The sequence below is a fragment of the Pygocentrus nattereri genome, chromosome 2 (assembly GCF_015220715.1).
Source record: "Pygocentrus nattereri isolate fPygNat1 chromosome 2, fPygNat1.pri, whole genome shotgun sequence".
NCBI classification, from domain to species: domain Eukaryota; kingdom Metazoa; phylum Chordata; class Actinopteri; order Characiformes; family Serrasalmidae; genus Pygocentrus; species Pygocentrus nattereri.
The window spans coordinates 41,526,904-41,542,601 of NC_051212.1; the positions used below are offsets into that span (position 1 = coordinate 41,526,904).

The 15,698-nt window shown below is 38.5% G+C and overlaps 1 long non-coding RNA gene and 2 gene segments (V, D, J or C); all 3 read left to right on the plus strand.

The window, feature by feature from the left end:
• Positions 1–2,758: 2,758 nt before the first annotated feature.
• On the plus strand, positions 2,759–4,679 carry LOC119261874. The gene is made up of 3 exons (XR_005129236.1): positions 2,759–2,776; positions 4,018–4,148; positions 4,627–4,679. It is a non-coding gene; the product is annotated as an uncharacterized LOC119261874 (long non-coding RNA).
• Positions 4,680–5,428: 749 nt separating this feature from the next.
• On the plus strand, positions 5,429–6,518 carry LOC119261841. The segment is given in 2 exon segments: positions 5,429–5,712; positions 5,861–6,518. Coding segments are annotated over 2 exon segments (429 nt in total).
• Positions 6,519–11,589: 5,071 nt separating this feature from the next.
• On the plus strand, positions 11,590–12,078 carry LOC119261859 (the record flags this gene model as incomplete). The annotated part of the segment is given in 2 exon segments: positions 11,590–11,645; positions 11,780–12,078. Coding segments are annotated over 2 exon segments (342 nt in total), but the record flags the coding sequence as incomplete, so codon positions are not given.
• Positions 12,079–15,698: the final 3,620 nt, after the last annotated feature.

The window sequence follows — 15,698 nt, forward strand, 5'->3', positions numbered from 1 at the left end:
ATGGATTTACAGACAAGTAAACGAAACGGAGATGTGAGGAAATGCCACCACCATTACTTAAGAACTAAAGGGAACTTCGCTTGAAGGTCAGATTTAGACTATAAATCGGAGCGTGCCCAACAAATACAGCTCCGTTGCTAATACAGGCTGATGAAACAGGAAACTCTAAACACGAAATCAGGAGATTCTACAATAAAAGTCCCGGCCTTCTGTACAGACTAGCCAGGCGTTCGTTAAAGCGAGTGGCGTCTTCTGTCTCGTCCTTTCAGCCCTGTTTTTCAGGTGAGCGCTGTGTTAGAAATACACTGCACCCCTCCTGAACTAGTTAGTCCAGCGTCTGGGAGCAGATATCAGCACGTTTTGTGTCAGCCTGCGTGCGCAGAGTCGAGGCTTAGTAGGTTCCAGAAATGCAGAAATGAAAAAAAAAAAACCTTTTTAGTTGCTTGTGTTTTAGCTGAGCTCCTGGGTGAACTCCTCTGTTCCACTGTTTAATATTCGTTTAGGGCTTAAAGATGTTTAAACGAGCTAAAATGCATTTTAACTGGACGTGAAGGTTTCCCCACCCTATTCACATTCACATTCCTGGGTCTCACTACCCACCATGTTCGGGTCGTGCCGGGGGTCGGTCACTAGTTTTACAGATTTGATGTCCAAACCCAGCGTCGATTTGATGGAAAAAAGGATAGATGACAATGTCTCAGATGTATCGTTGACAAATATCAAGAAAGTGTTTTTTAGTTCATAGTCACTAAATATTAATAGTAGACACTAAATAGTTCACCATGTATAATGAATATTCATAGTTCACAGTACACAATTCACAGTGGATGTTGAATAATTCATAGTGAATATGGAATAATTTGTAAAAATTCCATATTTGTAATAAATGCTGTATTATTTAAAATATGGTATCATTCATAGCACATACTGAAGAATTCATAGGAGTCACCACTGTAAAAATCTCAGTAGATACTGAACAATTCACTGCAGATACAAAATAATTCAGAATGAAGAGAATAATTAATAGAAGCACTAAATATTAATGGTAGACACGAAATAATCCATATAGGGTACTGAGTAAAGCACAGTAGATATTGATTTATTTAGAGCAGTTACTATATATTCATTGCTGATACTCAAATTCATAGTCAATAAGTAAAAAATATATACAGTATATAATCCAAATACAATAGACAGTGCATATGAAATAAATCATAGTAATTATATAATACATTGTAATAGATACTGAATAATCCATAGTGGGCATTCGATAATTTGTAGTGCATATGAAATAATGGATATAAATTACATAATTAATAACAAATATTAAATAATTCAGAGGTCATTATATGAATAAAAGCTGATAGTAAATAAATAATCGCAGGTGCTGTATAATTCACAGTGGAGAATTAATACAGGTAAAGAATATTTCAAAACCATCATGAAACTTGCACAGCAGTGACTGAATAATTCTCAGTACATAACATTTACAGTAAATGCTGAATTCATATGAAATATGGAAAAATTCATATTTCATACTGAATAATTTGGTCCTGAATATTTCAGAGAAGTAACTGGAAAATAAGAGGGTGTTTTTGAAATCATTTTCCAGACTGAATAATTCAGTGTCCATTACAATTGACTGTGTTTCTATGAAAACAGAAGCTGAGACTGTGCAGATAACGGTGGCTGATGAAGTGGCTGCTGAAGTCATCAACAGTACCATGAGCATCTGTCTGGAGGGGTCTGAAGAGAAACCTCTGGGTAAGTACAGAAAATGAGAAGATTGTGAGATGAAAATAACACATTTAGTCAATATTAAAGCTTAACATGAGCCCTTATCTGTCTGAATTCATTCACGATCATCTAGTGAGCTCCAACCCTGACACAGGTAAAGTCATCAGAGAGCTCCTGGACATCCTATTTGATGATGCCCTGTCGGCGAGTCTCCATCTTCTGGGTGAGGAAAAGAAATAAACATATTACAATGATAATGAAAGAGCTGGGAAACTGACCGTATTCATTTGTATTAAGGCAGAAAATGAGCTTATGGACACCAACCTGGGTAAGTAAAGGAAATCACCAGAGAGTGAGATGATAACACATTTAGTGAATATAAAAGCTTTAATCTAAATTCCTTCAAGATCATCTAGTGAGCTGCAACAAAGATGCAGCTGATGCCATCAGAGAGCTCCTGGAGATCATGCTTCATGATGTTTTGTCAGCGAGTTTCCAGCCTCTGGGTGAGTGAAAGACACAAAATGACATATTTGAAATATTGAAAAATGACAAACTGGAAAACCAACTAATGAAAGCAGAAAATGAGACACTGATGACGATGGATGATGAAGCTCAGTCAGAAGCTATAGATGAGCTGATTTTATCATTAATCTGCCTTAATTAATACAAATTCTGCTCGCTGTATTGTAAAAGAAGACGATCAGGTGCTGAAGATGTCTGACAGTGAAGCCAATGACGAGCAAACGCACCCTGACCTGGAGAAGTCAGAGCCCACCAATATCCATCCTCTGGGTAAGAAATGGAAATCATTAGCAGATATAATGATGACCATAAAACAGCTGCTGCGAATAGTTTCCTGATCACTAATTAATAATTAATCAATGCTGCATATATTATTATACATAAGTAATAATCATAACCAATCACAGTGATTGATCTGGACAGCGTTTCTCCGTATAACAGCAGGAGATGAGTGGCCGAAGCTGAAGGACCATGTAGCTGAGGAACATGCCTGTGGGTGATGACCAGCCTCTGGGTGAGTAAATAAGATAAATCTCAGATTCTGGAGTCGGAACACAACAGAACATCTGTTCACAGCAAAAATACTGGCATGGATGTGCGGTTCTAGGAAAAGGCCTCAATTGGTATAGAACTGTTACATGATACAAAGATGCTTTGGTCATTAAAAGGGCTCTTTACACGTGAGAGCCATCCACTGAAAGGGTCATTAGGGAACCAGATATGGTTCTTCTAAGGAAAGAACTCTTACACTTTTATCAATACATTAAAAAAAAAACAATTTGAATTCAGAGAAAGATATGATCAGCATAATCAAAGCTGAAGCTCAGCCTGAAGCCACCAAAAACAGGCTGAACGTCTGCCTGGAAGAGAGTCAAGCCCCAGAGAACCAAGGTCTGAGTAAGTGACAGAAAGAACTGTATAATATGCTCATAATAACTAGAACAGTTGTGGTGTGGCGGGGGTTTTGATGGGTAATTGATAGGGTACTTTAGGTGGTTATGAGGTGGTGGCTAATTTGTTTATAGGTAGTTTTATGATATTGTAACATCTTCTAGAAATGTTCTTCATGTTCCTTCTTGGTTATTGTTCTACAATTATTCTCTGGGGTTTTTCTGACAAAGGGGCTGGTTCACCTTTGGGGGTTTGTTTGTTAGATCAGACAGGAACTGGGTATTGGTTGGAGTTGAGCGCTGATGGAGTGCAGATGTGAGTTAAATGTAGAGCTGGCTGTTAGCTAAAGCCTCACTTATTGTACGGCGTACCGAGCACGTCAGCTTCTGCATCAGCCATGTGTCCTTCAATAGCATTAACATTACAGCATTATAAATGGTTGCTAGGGTGTTGCTAGGGGGTCACTAAAGTTATGTTGTTGTGATGTTACTATTTTGTTGTAGTGTTTTGGTGTTTGATATGGAGTGACTAGGCCACTGCTATATCATCCCAGACGGTGGCCTGACTGTTGTTTATCGGTTAATGTTATTCTAGGTTGTTGCTAGGGAATTACTGTGTAGTTGCTATGGATTTTCTGGCAGTTGCTAGGGAATTGTCATGTTGATTACTATGCAACTGAAAGCTCTTTAAAAGCACACCTCTCACAACCAGAGTGAAAATGAGTTGATTGGTTGTGAGCCTCAATTAGATAAACTGATTTGAAATACGTTGTAACTTAAATGCTGGTTACTCTTTCTGGGCTCCAGACTATCTGAGAAAAGCTGGTTACTGATTTAATCTAATTTTGCTCTCTTGCTGAAATAGACATAAAGAAAAGCCACCCTCCTGAGGAAGAAGACACCAACAAGAGAAAAACTAGGAGAGGAACAAGAGGAAAAGGGCGGAAAATCGTCTATAATAAAGAAAAACATCCAAATGACAAACTAGATGGACAGGTACATGTACAGATTTTCGTCCTTGTCATGGTCTGTAATCTGCAGATCATGTAGTTCTTATCATGGTCACTAGATTGTTCATCATTTAGTCCTAGTCATAGTCCCAAAACTGTGGATTTTCTTGTGCTATTCAGGGTCCTTAATCTGTGGATCTTTTAATTATAGTCTTCGTCGCTAATGTATGGATCTTCAGTCCTAGTCATAGTCTTGAAAGTATGATTATTTTTGTTCTAGTAATGCTACTAAAACTATGGATGCTTTAGTCCTATTCTTGGTTCCTAAACTGTGGATCATTTAGGCCCTGTCTTGGTCCCGAAACTGGATCTTTTAGACCTTGTCTTGGTCCCTAATCTATGGATTTTATTGTCTTAGTCATAGATTCTAATGTGTAAATATTTTAGTTCTAGTCTTGGTCCCTAATCTCTAAATGTTTTACTCCTAGTTATGGTCGCTAAACTATTAAACATTGTTTTTATAGAGAGGTTCAAGAGGTTCTTCTGGACAGACAAACAACGTAAAGAACTGCGACCATGAAAACAGGGAGATGGTCCGTCCCAAACGGGTGCAGTTAGAGTGAGATGGTGAATCTGATGATGTCCCACATACGTTCACAGTCTGGAAGACAGGATGGACTGAGAGAACAGCAACAGAAGGACTCCACTGGTGGCAGGACTACATAAAGAACCGTGGTGTTGATCACAGTTGGGCGCAGTAAGAGATGGGTGACAGATATGATGCAGTGCCATTCAACCTCACATACTGGAGGACAGGATTTTTTCTGAATGGCGCAAATGAACATCTAAGACCGGGGAGATGGATAGAGAGAGAGAGAGAGAGAGAGAGAGAGAGAGAGAGAGAGACAAAGAACCAGAGAGAGACAGAGAACCCAAGAGAGACAGAGAACCTGAAGAAAAAATTACGCACTCACACAAATACAATCACACACACCACTGACACACACACACACACACACACACACACACACACACACACACACACACACACCACTGACATACACCCACACACCACCAACACACACTCTCTCTCTCACACAAACACACACACACCACCAACACACTCTCTCTCTTACACACACACACACACAAATTTTCTAAGCTGCTCATCCTTCAGGTTGCAGGGGATGCTAGAGTCTATCTCAGTGCTCACTGGGCAAAAAGCAGGCAGCATTTGGACAGATCACCAGTCCATCACAGCAGACCAGAATATCTAAATAATTAAACAGGAAATTTTTTTTTTTTATTTGATTTTATTATTATTAAAAAGTAATATCTATAATATGGAAACATGGAACATCAGAGATGTATTCACATAAAACCTCAAAATTAAGATAAGAGCAAAAGCTCTATGCTAAATGATTAGAAGATAAAGAATTGAGGCATGACAGCAGTGCACTGTGACTGAGTGTATGAGCTGCATTATGGGTGGAGCTGTGTATCTCAGCAGAGAGCTACACTGATCCCATTCAGCTCTGACTGCTCTCAGTCACTTCACATCTCTATCAACATGCTGCTCTCTATCCTTTCTCTCCTAGCACTGCTTTTAGGTAAGAGAACATTTATGGCACTTCTTTCTAACTGTTTTGAGATAATAAACGATCTGTATAGTAATACATTTAAATTCTAATCGCAGATTTACTTGAATGTTCTGTGAGAGGTTCCAATTTAATTTCTTCAATATTTTTCTGTTTCCAGGAGACACATCAGCACAGACAGTTGTACCACTGGAGGGAGAAATTCATGTTTCAGAGGGCGATAATGTTACTCTCTCCTGCAACTACAGTAACCAGTATGGTAGTGATGTTCTTCAGTGGTATCGTCAGTTTCCCAGATCCGGACCAGAGTTTCTCCTGTCTATTAACCTATATGCGTCTAAGAGTGATCCTCCTCCCCGAATGTCTGTTCAACTTGATCAAGACAACAAGCGTGTGGATCTGATAATCTCCACTGCTGCTGTATCAGACTCTACACTCTACTACTGTGCCCTGCAGCCCACAGTGACAGGAAACCCAGCTACACTGTACAAAAAGCCCTTAAATAGAACCTCGAACATTAGGTACTGTACAAAGCCTGTGAATGAATAAGGTTATTTTTCTCTGAATGTATCTACAGTATGAAGACTTGAAACTTTCATTTATACTATATGCCAAACTGAAGAGATCTTATATTCAAACTGGCATTCTTACATTTCTCTGGAGTTTCGATGATACAGATTAACATATTTAATTCTCTGCATTTTTAGGACCACAATTCTGAACTAAAACAACAATACTGAGTCACATAAGTCAGTTTAAAATCTATATTGTCTCTATATGTTGTGTATAGGTCTCTATATGTTGTGTATATTTTCTCTATATTTTGTATATATTTAATATCTTTCCATTTGTTTTTTATATTTTACTTTTACTTATTTTCTTTCTGTAGAGTGATTATCTGAGCCTCACCACAAGCATTTCAATGCATAAATGTCATGACATGTTGTGCAAATGACAAATAAACTTGAAACTTACATTAATACCTGTATGTGTAGGTGTGTGATAATGTTCTGACACACAGATGTAATGAGGGAAAGTGTCCACAGGAGTGTAGACTTCATCTAGTCTTTACTGAACACTGGAGCAGTATTGTTCAATCTAAAGTGGAAGGAAAGAGAATAATTGTTTCAAACGTACTTAAGGACCATCCATCCATCCATCCATCCATCCATCCATCCATCCATCCATCCATCCATTTTCTAAGCCGCTTCCCCAATGTAGCATTTTTTATGTAACACAAACAGTTAATACAGACAGTTTAAAGACATTAGATTTTATCTCAAGTGAATGTAAATATACAGTTTAATTAGATAAGCAATATTAGACCTTTGTGTCCAAAATGTTTATTTTTCAACATAAGAAAAAAATGGCGATTAAATGTCAAGGAAAGAAATTTGAAAAGACATTTATGTAAATAAATAAAGGATATTGTTTATTATTTAACTGCTTAAATAGCCAGGGCCCAGCAGTGGGCCCAAAGTTTTAATACATACTTCTATAATCTAAGAATATCTCAGCCCGTTTGCACTGAACTCCATGTAGTTAGTGAATAATAAGCCTTGGTATGTACATAGTCTGAGATTTAAAGGGGTTAATAACCTCATGTTAGTCTCATACATGCAATGATTGGAACATCTAAACACTAATAGTAGACACTGTATACACAAGGACTGAAGACGAATGGTTAGATAGCACTTCACTGAACTAAGGTCAAATAAAGAATCTGAAGAAAGACAGAAACACAATTGTAGACCCTTTAAGGTTTGGGAATGGAAAAGTGTTCTATTCCACCAAAAAGTTGAAAATTCCTGCAAAATTTGGACAGACTAAGCATCTTGTCTAAACTGAGGCATGCATGAAAAGAGCCGTGCTGGATTAGAAAAATGACAGTACAGTGATGTTGTATCAACCTGTAAAACACCTGACAAGCTCTGGTCATTAATATGTAAACATTATGGACGATGAAGGCAAAAACATTTACGCTAATGACCACGTCATGAAGCTGCTGAAGATGTCACTTTAAAGAAACAAAGAAATGAAGATGTCAATGAGATGAGGAAACACTCACAATCCCAGAAAAATAAACTCAGCAGATAAACAGAAAATCCTGATAAAACTTCATAGACATTTTGCTCATGTGTCTGTGGACAGACTGCTAAAGCCTCTGACAGGCTCAGGCAATGAAGATGCAGAACGTAGCATCACTATGCAGAGAAATGTTAGTGAATGTGAAATATGTCACTGTATGTAAGACCAAACCAAAGCCTGCTGTTGGCCTATCACTGGCATCTCAGTACCGTGAAACTGTGCCAGTAGATCTGCATGGACTTGAGCCAGGAGTGTCTCCAAATTATTGACCTGTTCACACACTGTAGTGCAGGCAGCATTCTGACCATGTCGGATAAATGTGTATGGTCAACCTTTGAAATTGTTTATTGACAATGTGGGACAGTTAAACAATGACGAGATGAGATGGCAGAAAACTTCAACACAGAAAAAAGACAAAATCTGCCTTCAGCCCATGGAGCAATCGACTATTGCAGCAGCACAACCAAACACTTATTGTGGTCATAAAGAAAGTCAAGACAAATCACGCTTGTGACTGGGACACAGCATTCAAAATGCCCATGGCTACAGTCTTCGTCAGAATCCTAACCTGCCCCCTGGGTTAACCAACAAGCCCCCAGCTTTAGATGGCACCACAAAAAGTGAATGAGTAGCAAAACACATTTCTTCTTTACATGCATCAAAAAAGCTTTTAGAGGAGCAGAATGTTCAGAGAGAAAACAGAGAGAATTGCAGAAACAATTGCATCACACAGATGAGGAATATGACTTTGGTGACAAAGTGTACTACTGTCCAGACTGGAAAGGACCAGGAGTTATCATTGGTCAGGGTGGTGCAGTGGTGTTTGTCAGACATGGAGAGGCCTAGCAGCACCTTAGCAAGCCTGGAATTACTATAAAGCAAATCCCTGAAAAAGCATCTATGAAAGGATGACTCATCAGCAAAACTCCAACACCTTAAGAATAACGTTGCTCAGAAAATGATTTAGGTATCTAACCCTCTGTGGTGCATAATGTAAGGTTCAGAAAGTCCAAATAAATCACAAGTGAATGCCTGTGATCTTTGATCCCTCAGAAGGCATAAAAAAGATATTCCTATGTGACTGATGTTACCACATGGGCTCAGGAATACCTCAACAAGCTGTTGTCAGTAAACATTGTCTGCTTTCAAAACTGGATTGTTTGGTGTCTTCAGTCATTTATTAACTGCTGTTGAAAGGAAAAGTGATGTAGCTTAGTAAACATGCTGGCATCCTTTTTTTGAGTCATGTAGTCTTTCTTCTTACCTTCGCCATGTCCGTGGCCCAATGGATAGCGCTTTGGGTTGCTGGTTCGATCCCCTGAGCCGACAGTACCTGACTAAAGTACCCTTGAGCAAGACACCTAACCCCCAACTACTCCCAAGTCACTGTGGATAGGCACGTTGTGATTTTCATAAGTGGCACCTCATCCTAGACAATCATTTATTTTCTTTGCCTGGAAAAACACCACTATCGTCCAATCAATGATTTGTGACATCATTAGCCTGTGCCTGCTGTTTTTCAAATGAAAACCACAACATGCCTGTGGATAGGGCTGCCCACCACTCCCAGCAAGTGTGTTCACTACCCCCTGTGTGTGCATTCACTAGAGTGTATGTGGGCATTTTACTGCAAGGATGGGTAAAAATGTTGAGGTAAAATTTCCCCATTGTGGGACTAATAAGGGGAACTTAACTTCTATCATACCTTCTGCTATGAGATCTCAGTGTTAGGGGATAAAACCATCCTACAAGGATGTATAACTGCCGTGAAGCCTTTACTGAGAAAAATAATCATACATAAAGTATTAGCATAATTTAAACCAGCATCCCTAAGGGTACTGATGATTAACGGGGTTAATGGGGTTACGTACTTGTTCATTTAGATGCTTGTGTTACGTCGTTTGCCAGTCAACTACTACATTATCAGGTTAAAACTGATCAGATTTAAGTGAAGTTGAGAACTAGGAGAGGGTAGAACCAGGAAAATCAACTGCACTGTACAAAACGTGTTTCATGTGGCTGAAGCAGAATTTTGCTTTTCTCAGTAGGGGGAGCTATTTCCCTTTTTATATTTAAAGTTCACTTTTTTCACACTCTAGTCCTTGATATTAATCTACTTTTAAGATGGACTAATTATTTTGTTACTAATGGTCTGAAGAGAGACGTTTCAGTTAATGAATATTGAGAGAGAAATCTTAATGGATACCATTTTTTCTCCTGATCAGATGAGGCCAAATCTAATTTGCACAAATACTGAATGTGCATGGTGCAATTAATTCTGATATTTCACTTGGATTACTGCATTCATGTTAAGATGTACAAAAAAGGTTGATCTTAAATATATGATTAATTGAGGTCCTGCATCCCTTTTAGCAAACTGGCCTAGAGAACAGTATTTAGCTATATTTTAATTATGAAGTTTACATACTTGCTAGCCAGTTTTCTAGAGTTACACTAGAGTCTCCATCTTGCTGGAGATTTTTCAGCTCATCAGTTCCACCCATGCCTGATCTATTGTGTAATCATTAACAAGTCATGATTAAATGTTGATTGTTATTGTTTTGTTAAATTGTTATTGTTGATTTTGCTATAACTACAATAATATTAAAAATAATGTCAATTCATTTACATTATAATTTTGTAATATAATGACAATTATTTAAAAAATAAACTAAACTGACATTTAAAGTGTTTCATTTTTTGCATTATTTGATTTTGTCATCATTTATGATAATGGAGTGGAATTATTATCACAAATATCACATATATAGTTAGCTTTACAGTCTTAAGGGGGGCATTTCACATCATTTTCCCCTTTATTTCTGAAGCTGTAGAAATTTGTGAAAAAAAAAAAAAACACTCCTCATCAGTTCATGTAAGGCTAAAGGAAAGAAAACCGGTATGAGTGGTGTGTCATCTAATAGTTATTATCAGAGACCAGTATCCATCTAGAATGAAAATTAGTGAATTTTTCTTACATAATTATGATCTACTGAAACTCAATCCAGTCAGATTTAATATAACCAGTCAAAACTCTAAATTATCCATTGATATTCACCCTCAAATATGATCTAAATGTTGCAACAGAAACGTAACAGTCAAGTTCTCAGATATTTCAATAGTGGCTCTTACTTCACTTTTGAGCTGAGCAACATCAGATGATCTATGCACGATGGCCAGGTGAGGCCATTATTATATACAAGTCTGAATTAAAGGCAAACGTCTGAGAAGTGTTGGTGATTATCAGCTTTCAGAGTTAATGATGTTAATGATGTTACAGCACCTTGTAACTACACTTACTGGCCATTTTATCTTGCATCTCTACCATATAGTTATACTTTGTAGGTTTACTTTCAGTGGCTCTGGCTACTATTGTGTACTTTATTAGCACCACTTTATCTCATTCCTCTGTGGAAAAGGACTGCTGTGGGACCACCACTGACCACATATTATTTGGGTAGTGGACCATTCTTAGCATGATACCAGCATGATAGTGGGTGTTGCACTGTTATGAGTGCATGCTTATTGGAGCATCATAACGCCTTCTGCGCTGTAGTCTGGGGTTCAATCCCCCACCTGGGTAAGCACCCTACACTATACCAATAAGAGTCCTTGGGCAAGACTCCTAACACTACATACCTGTGTAAAAATGATCAAATTATGAGTCGCTCTGGATGAAATGAGATCAGAGTTCAGATGAGTGTGAATGTACTTTGTGAACTAGACGTGGGTGGATCTAGATGTGGCAACACAACAGCAGAGAGACAACACTGCTGGAAAATGCTTGAGATCTGAGATCTCACTCAGAACAGTCATGCTGCTCTTCTTCTCTGTTTTCATGGTTATTTCCAGTTTTGGTAAGTCATATACTTGTATGCTAATGAATAGTATAACATACTATTTTAAAGTGTTAAATCAACATAAAACTGAAAAATAATGTATATATAGTCATACTTATTCATATTGTAATACTGTTGTCATGAATTTGTAGGTGAAAGTGTTGACCCTATCAGACCAAATGAAACCACCATCTCTTCCAGTGAAGGCAGCAGAACCACACTGTCCTGCACATATGATGGTTCACCTTATAGACTCCACTGGTATCAACAAAGGCCTGCATCAAAACCAGAGTTCCTGGTGCTGATTTTTGTGTCCAATAAACTGGTCACTAAAGCTGAAACTCTTGATCCAAGACTGTCCATCACACTTCAAAAAGAGAGTAATAAAGTAGATCTGGAGATCTCCTCTGCTGCAGTATCAGACTCTGCACTCTACTACTGTGCTTTGGAGCCCACAGTGACAGGAAACCCAGCTCTGCTGTACAAAAACACGTCATATGACTGAGATAGAGCCTTGCTTTTCACAAGAGGGGGAGTTATTTCCAAATGCAACACCCTTGATGACACCAAGTCAACCTGCTTTTGATGTCAATCTGCTTTTGAGGACTGAAAAGGAATAACCTATAGAAATTGTCATGACTTTTACAGTGTTAATCTCCAGTTATTAACAAACAAAAAACTCATGTTAAGACTCCAGAGACAGCATTTGATAATGAACTTAGTCTCTACCAATTGTGTCCAATTTTGGATTCAAATCAAATGAAGCAATCCAACTAACTAGTGGAAATTTGCAAAATTAATCACTATTATACAACATATATGGCTTTATTTTAGCTCTCATAGTTGGCTCAGGGTGCTGGAGAAAACGTCCTTTACCAATCGAGTGTTCATTGCTCTGCAAAATTATTGCACTGCTGTAAAACGACTGGCCACATCTTCTCCTGTCAAATATTTCAGGCGGGAGGTTTAGTAGACTTGGCTAATGTAACAAAGCCTGTAGGTGAAATGTTACTTTTACATCCATTTTTGGGAGAACTCACGTTGAAAATGTTAAACTGACAAAATATATGTTTAAATTTGACAAAGACCAGCTTTGGTGAGTGTCTCCAAAGACCTGTTGCAATTATATGCTGAAGTTTTTTTTTGTTAAATAATATGCTGATTTGTATTTTTAACCAGGCTTGTTGTGATAGAGTTTAGTTCAGGGTTTCTCAGCCACTGGGCCACGGAGTGGGTCAGGAAGCACCCCTTTGTGGTCCTTGGACCTGTACTGAAGGCGTCAAGTGTCCATAGTGGGATGGTGATGGCATTTTGTCATAAAAATCTGTGAAAACAAAAATTGACTTAACAATAAAAAGGAAATATTTTCAGACAGTAAACAACATTAAAACAAGCCCTGCAATAACAGTGCACAAAGGCAGCATTGTCACTTTTTTTGCCCTTTGTCTCTGGACACACCTGACCTTTCAGTTGTCCACTTACACCAACATTCTGCAGATGTTTCATGTTCACTAATACACATCAAATCACACCAAAAGCCAAAAGGCCAAAAGCAGGCCTTCACATATCATTGTGTTGAAAAATGTCCCAAAAATGTCATTTTACGCAAAAACATTGAGATTTGTTTTCTTGTGGATCTTAATGGTTTCTAGTGATAAACAGATGGGCCTTGAGGTGGACAAGGTTGAGAACCTCTGGTTTAGTTGGTCTTGTGTTATTCATCTCTAAGTTGATATGCTTGATGCAAATAATATACACCGTCCAGTTGTTTTGTCCTGTGATTTCATTCATCTACCCTTAAACTCATAGTCACAGTTTAGCAGGCTCAAAGTTTTCCATAGGAGAGCTATTAGCGCTCAAGTAGTATCAACAGAATGAAGCAATTTGAATAAATAATGGCTACTGAATTGTTGGAACTGTTAGGATAAGAGGAACATTCATTTCATCTGTTAGGCTGTGGATGATCACAGGCAATCAATCAATCAATCAATCAATAAACTTGGGTGTGACATAAACAGTTTGTGAAAAACTGGACACTGTCATTATGCCTGTGCTTGTTGTCAGGAAAACACCATTACATTAAATAAATACATTATCGTCTTTACTAAAGAACCCTCTGAGTGTAGGTAAGGCTCATTGCGTGTATAGAAAGAAACAGGATCATAGTTGCAGGGGGGTTGTCTTTACATTTATATCAGGGGTGCACAAGTCCGGTTTGGGGGTTGCCTCGCTCAAACACACCCAATAAAGCTGGCAATTAACAGATGAGTGCAATCAGGTGTGTTGAAGCAGGTAAATCATCAAACTGCTGGACATCCGCCCTTCAGGACCAGAGCTGTGCACCCCTGATTTAGATCTTAAGCTTCTTGTACCAATTATATAATTTCAGGCCTCTTTGAAAGACTAGTCTTCATTTCTTACCTACAATAAACTGATACTGCCTTTCTAAGTTTTGCAAATTTTCTATTTTCCATGCCTGAATCTGATCAGTGAGATTTTGAGTGGGCAAAGAATGTTCCTGGAGCCCTTTCCTGACATTAGGTTATTTGTCTAGCGTAAATACTTTACTATCATATGTTAATCACAAATCACTGCATTTCACATTAAAAGTTTTTCTGTGCTGAATGACTGGAATCAGCTGTTTTGGTTCGAGGTGTCATGGTGGCACTGTCAGTAATGCTGTTGCCTCTCAGCGAGATAAACCTGGGTTTGATTCCCTAGCTGGGGAATGAGACATCAATCTCTGCTCTGAGACATCAATGAATATGCTTTGTGAATTTCAGGATTTTTGGCCATGCTCCCAGTCTTCCACTAGATACAGAGGATCTCTAATCACGCTGTCAAGTGCTCATTTTATTTTGCTACGGCTTATAGGTATAGGTATACTGCTTATATACACACTACAATTGATAGAAATTCTACATAACATTTTGTAGCATTACATATGTTTCAGGTAAAAAGAATGTCCATTACAGTGATTTTAGATTTAGTGACCAAACATGTTTGTAAAATATTGCTCTATTTTATTTCAGGTAGTGATATTCAAATACAGTTGATATATTGGAAACTGAAAAGCAGGTTTCAGTGGGCGACAGTGCTTCCCTCTCCTGCAGCTACAGCAGCGGCGATATGTACAGTATTCAGTGGTATCGCCAATTTCCCTCATCTAAACTGGACTTTCCCCTGTCTATAACTGAATCTGGGAGTTTCAGTGATTCTCGACCTCCTGGCTTCTCTGCTAAGGTTCAGAATAAAAACGTGGATCTGTTGATCTGCCCTTCTAAATGATCAGACTCTGCACTCTACTACTGTCCTCTGGAGCCCACAGTGACAAGAAAAACAGCAACACTGTACAACAAACTGTCTGTGTGATGAGCTAAAGTGGGTTTTCTTTTGGGTTTCCTGCCAGGTGTTGTCTCTTAATGGACAGGAAAACTGGCTGATCTTTTTTTTATGCCACCACATTCAACACCTTTTTGAAGAACTTATAGACATAACTCTGGAGTACAGTGTTGTGGAGGGCTGTGACATGAAGAACTCCCTCAGAAAATCATGGAGCCTCTTTACAGCCATCTGAACGCATGGACATTTTGATGGCACCTAGCTCTGCATTCCTGTTAAAAGGGAGCTGCATGCACTTCGCCTCAGACCCCACACACCCCAGCCACTTCTTGTTCCATCCACTGCCACCTGGGATGAGACATCAGAACATTCAAGCCAGAACCACCAGGTTCAAGAAAGGTTTCTACCCCTGAGCTGTTCAATGAATCACATCTAAAGCACCCACCAGGTCAAAAAAAGAAACAACTTGAATTATATGCTTACTGCACTTCAATGTTAATGTTATATATACTGTCATTCTACTAGTACAGGTCCTCATCTCAATGTTTATGAACTAGAGAAGTAGCCCGTATGTGTCTCCTTATACTGTACCCCCGTAGAACCCCCATATATGTATAATGACAAAGTTGAATTGAACTGAATCAACTTCCTGAACAACTAGTACACCTAAACAGACCCTCTTCATCTCCAGTGTATTGTATACTTCTCTAGTTTCCATCTACTCAGGAA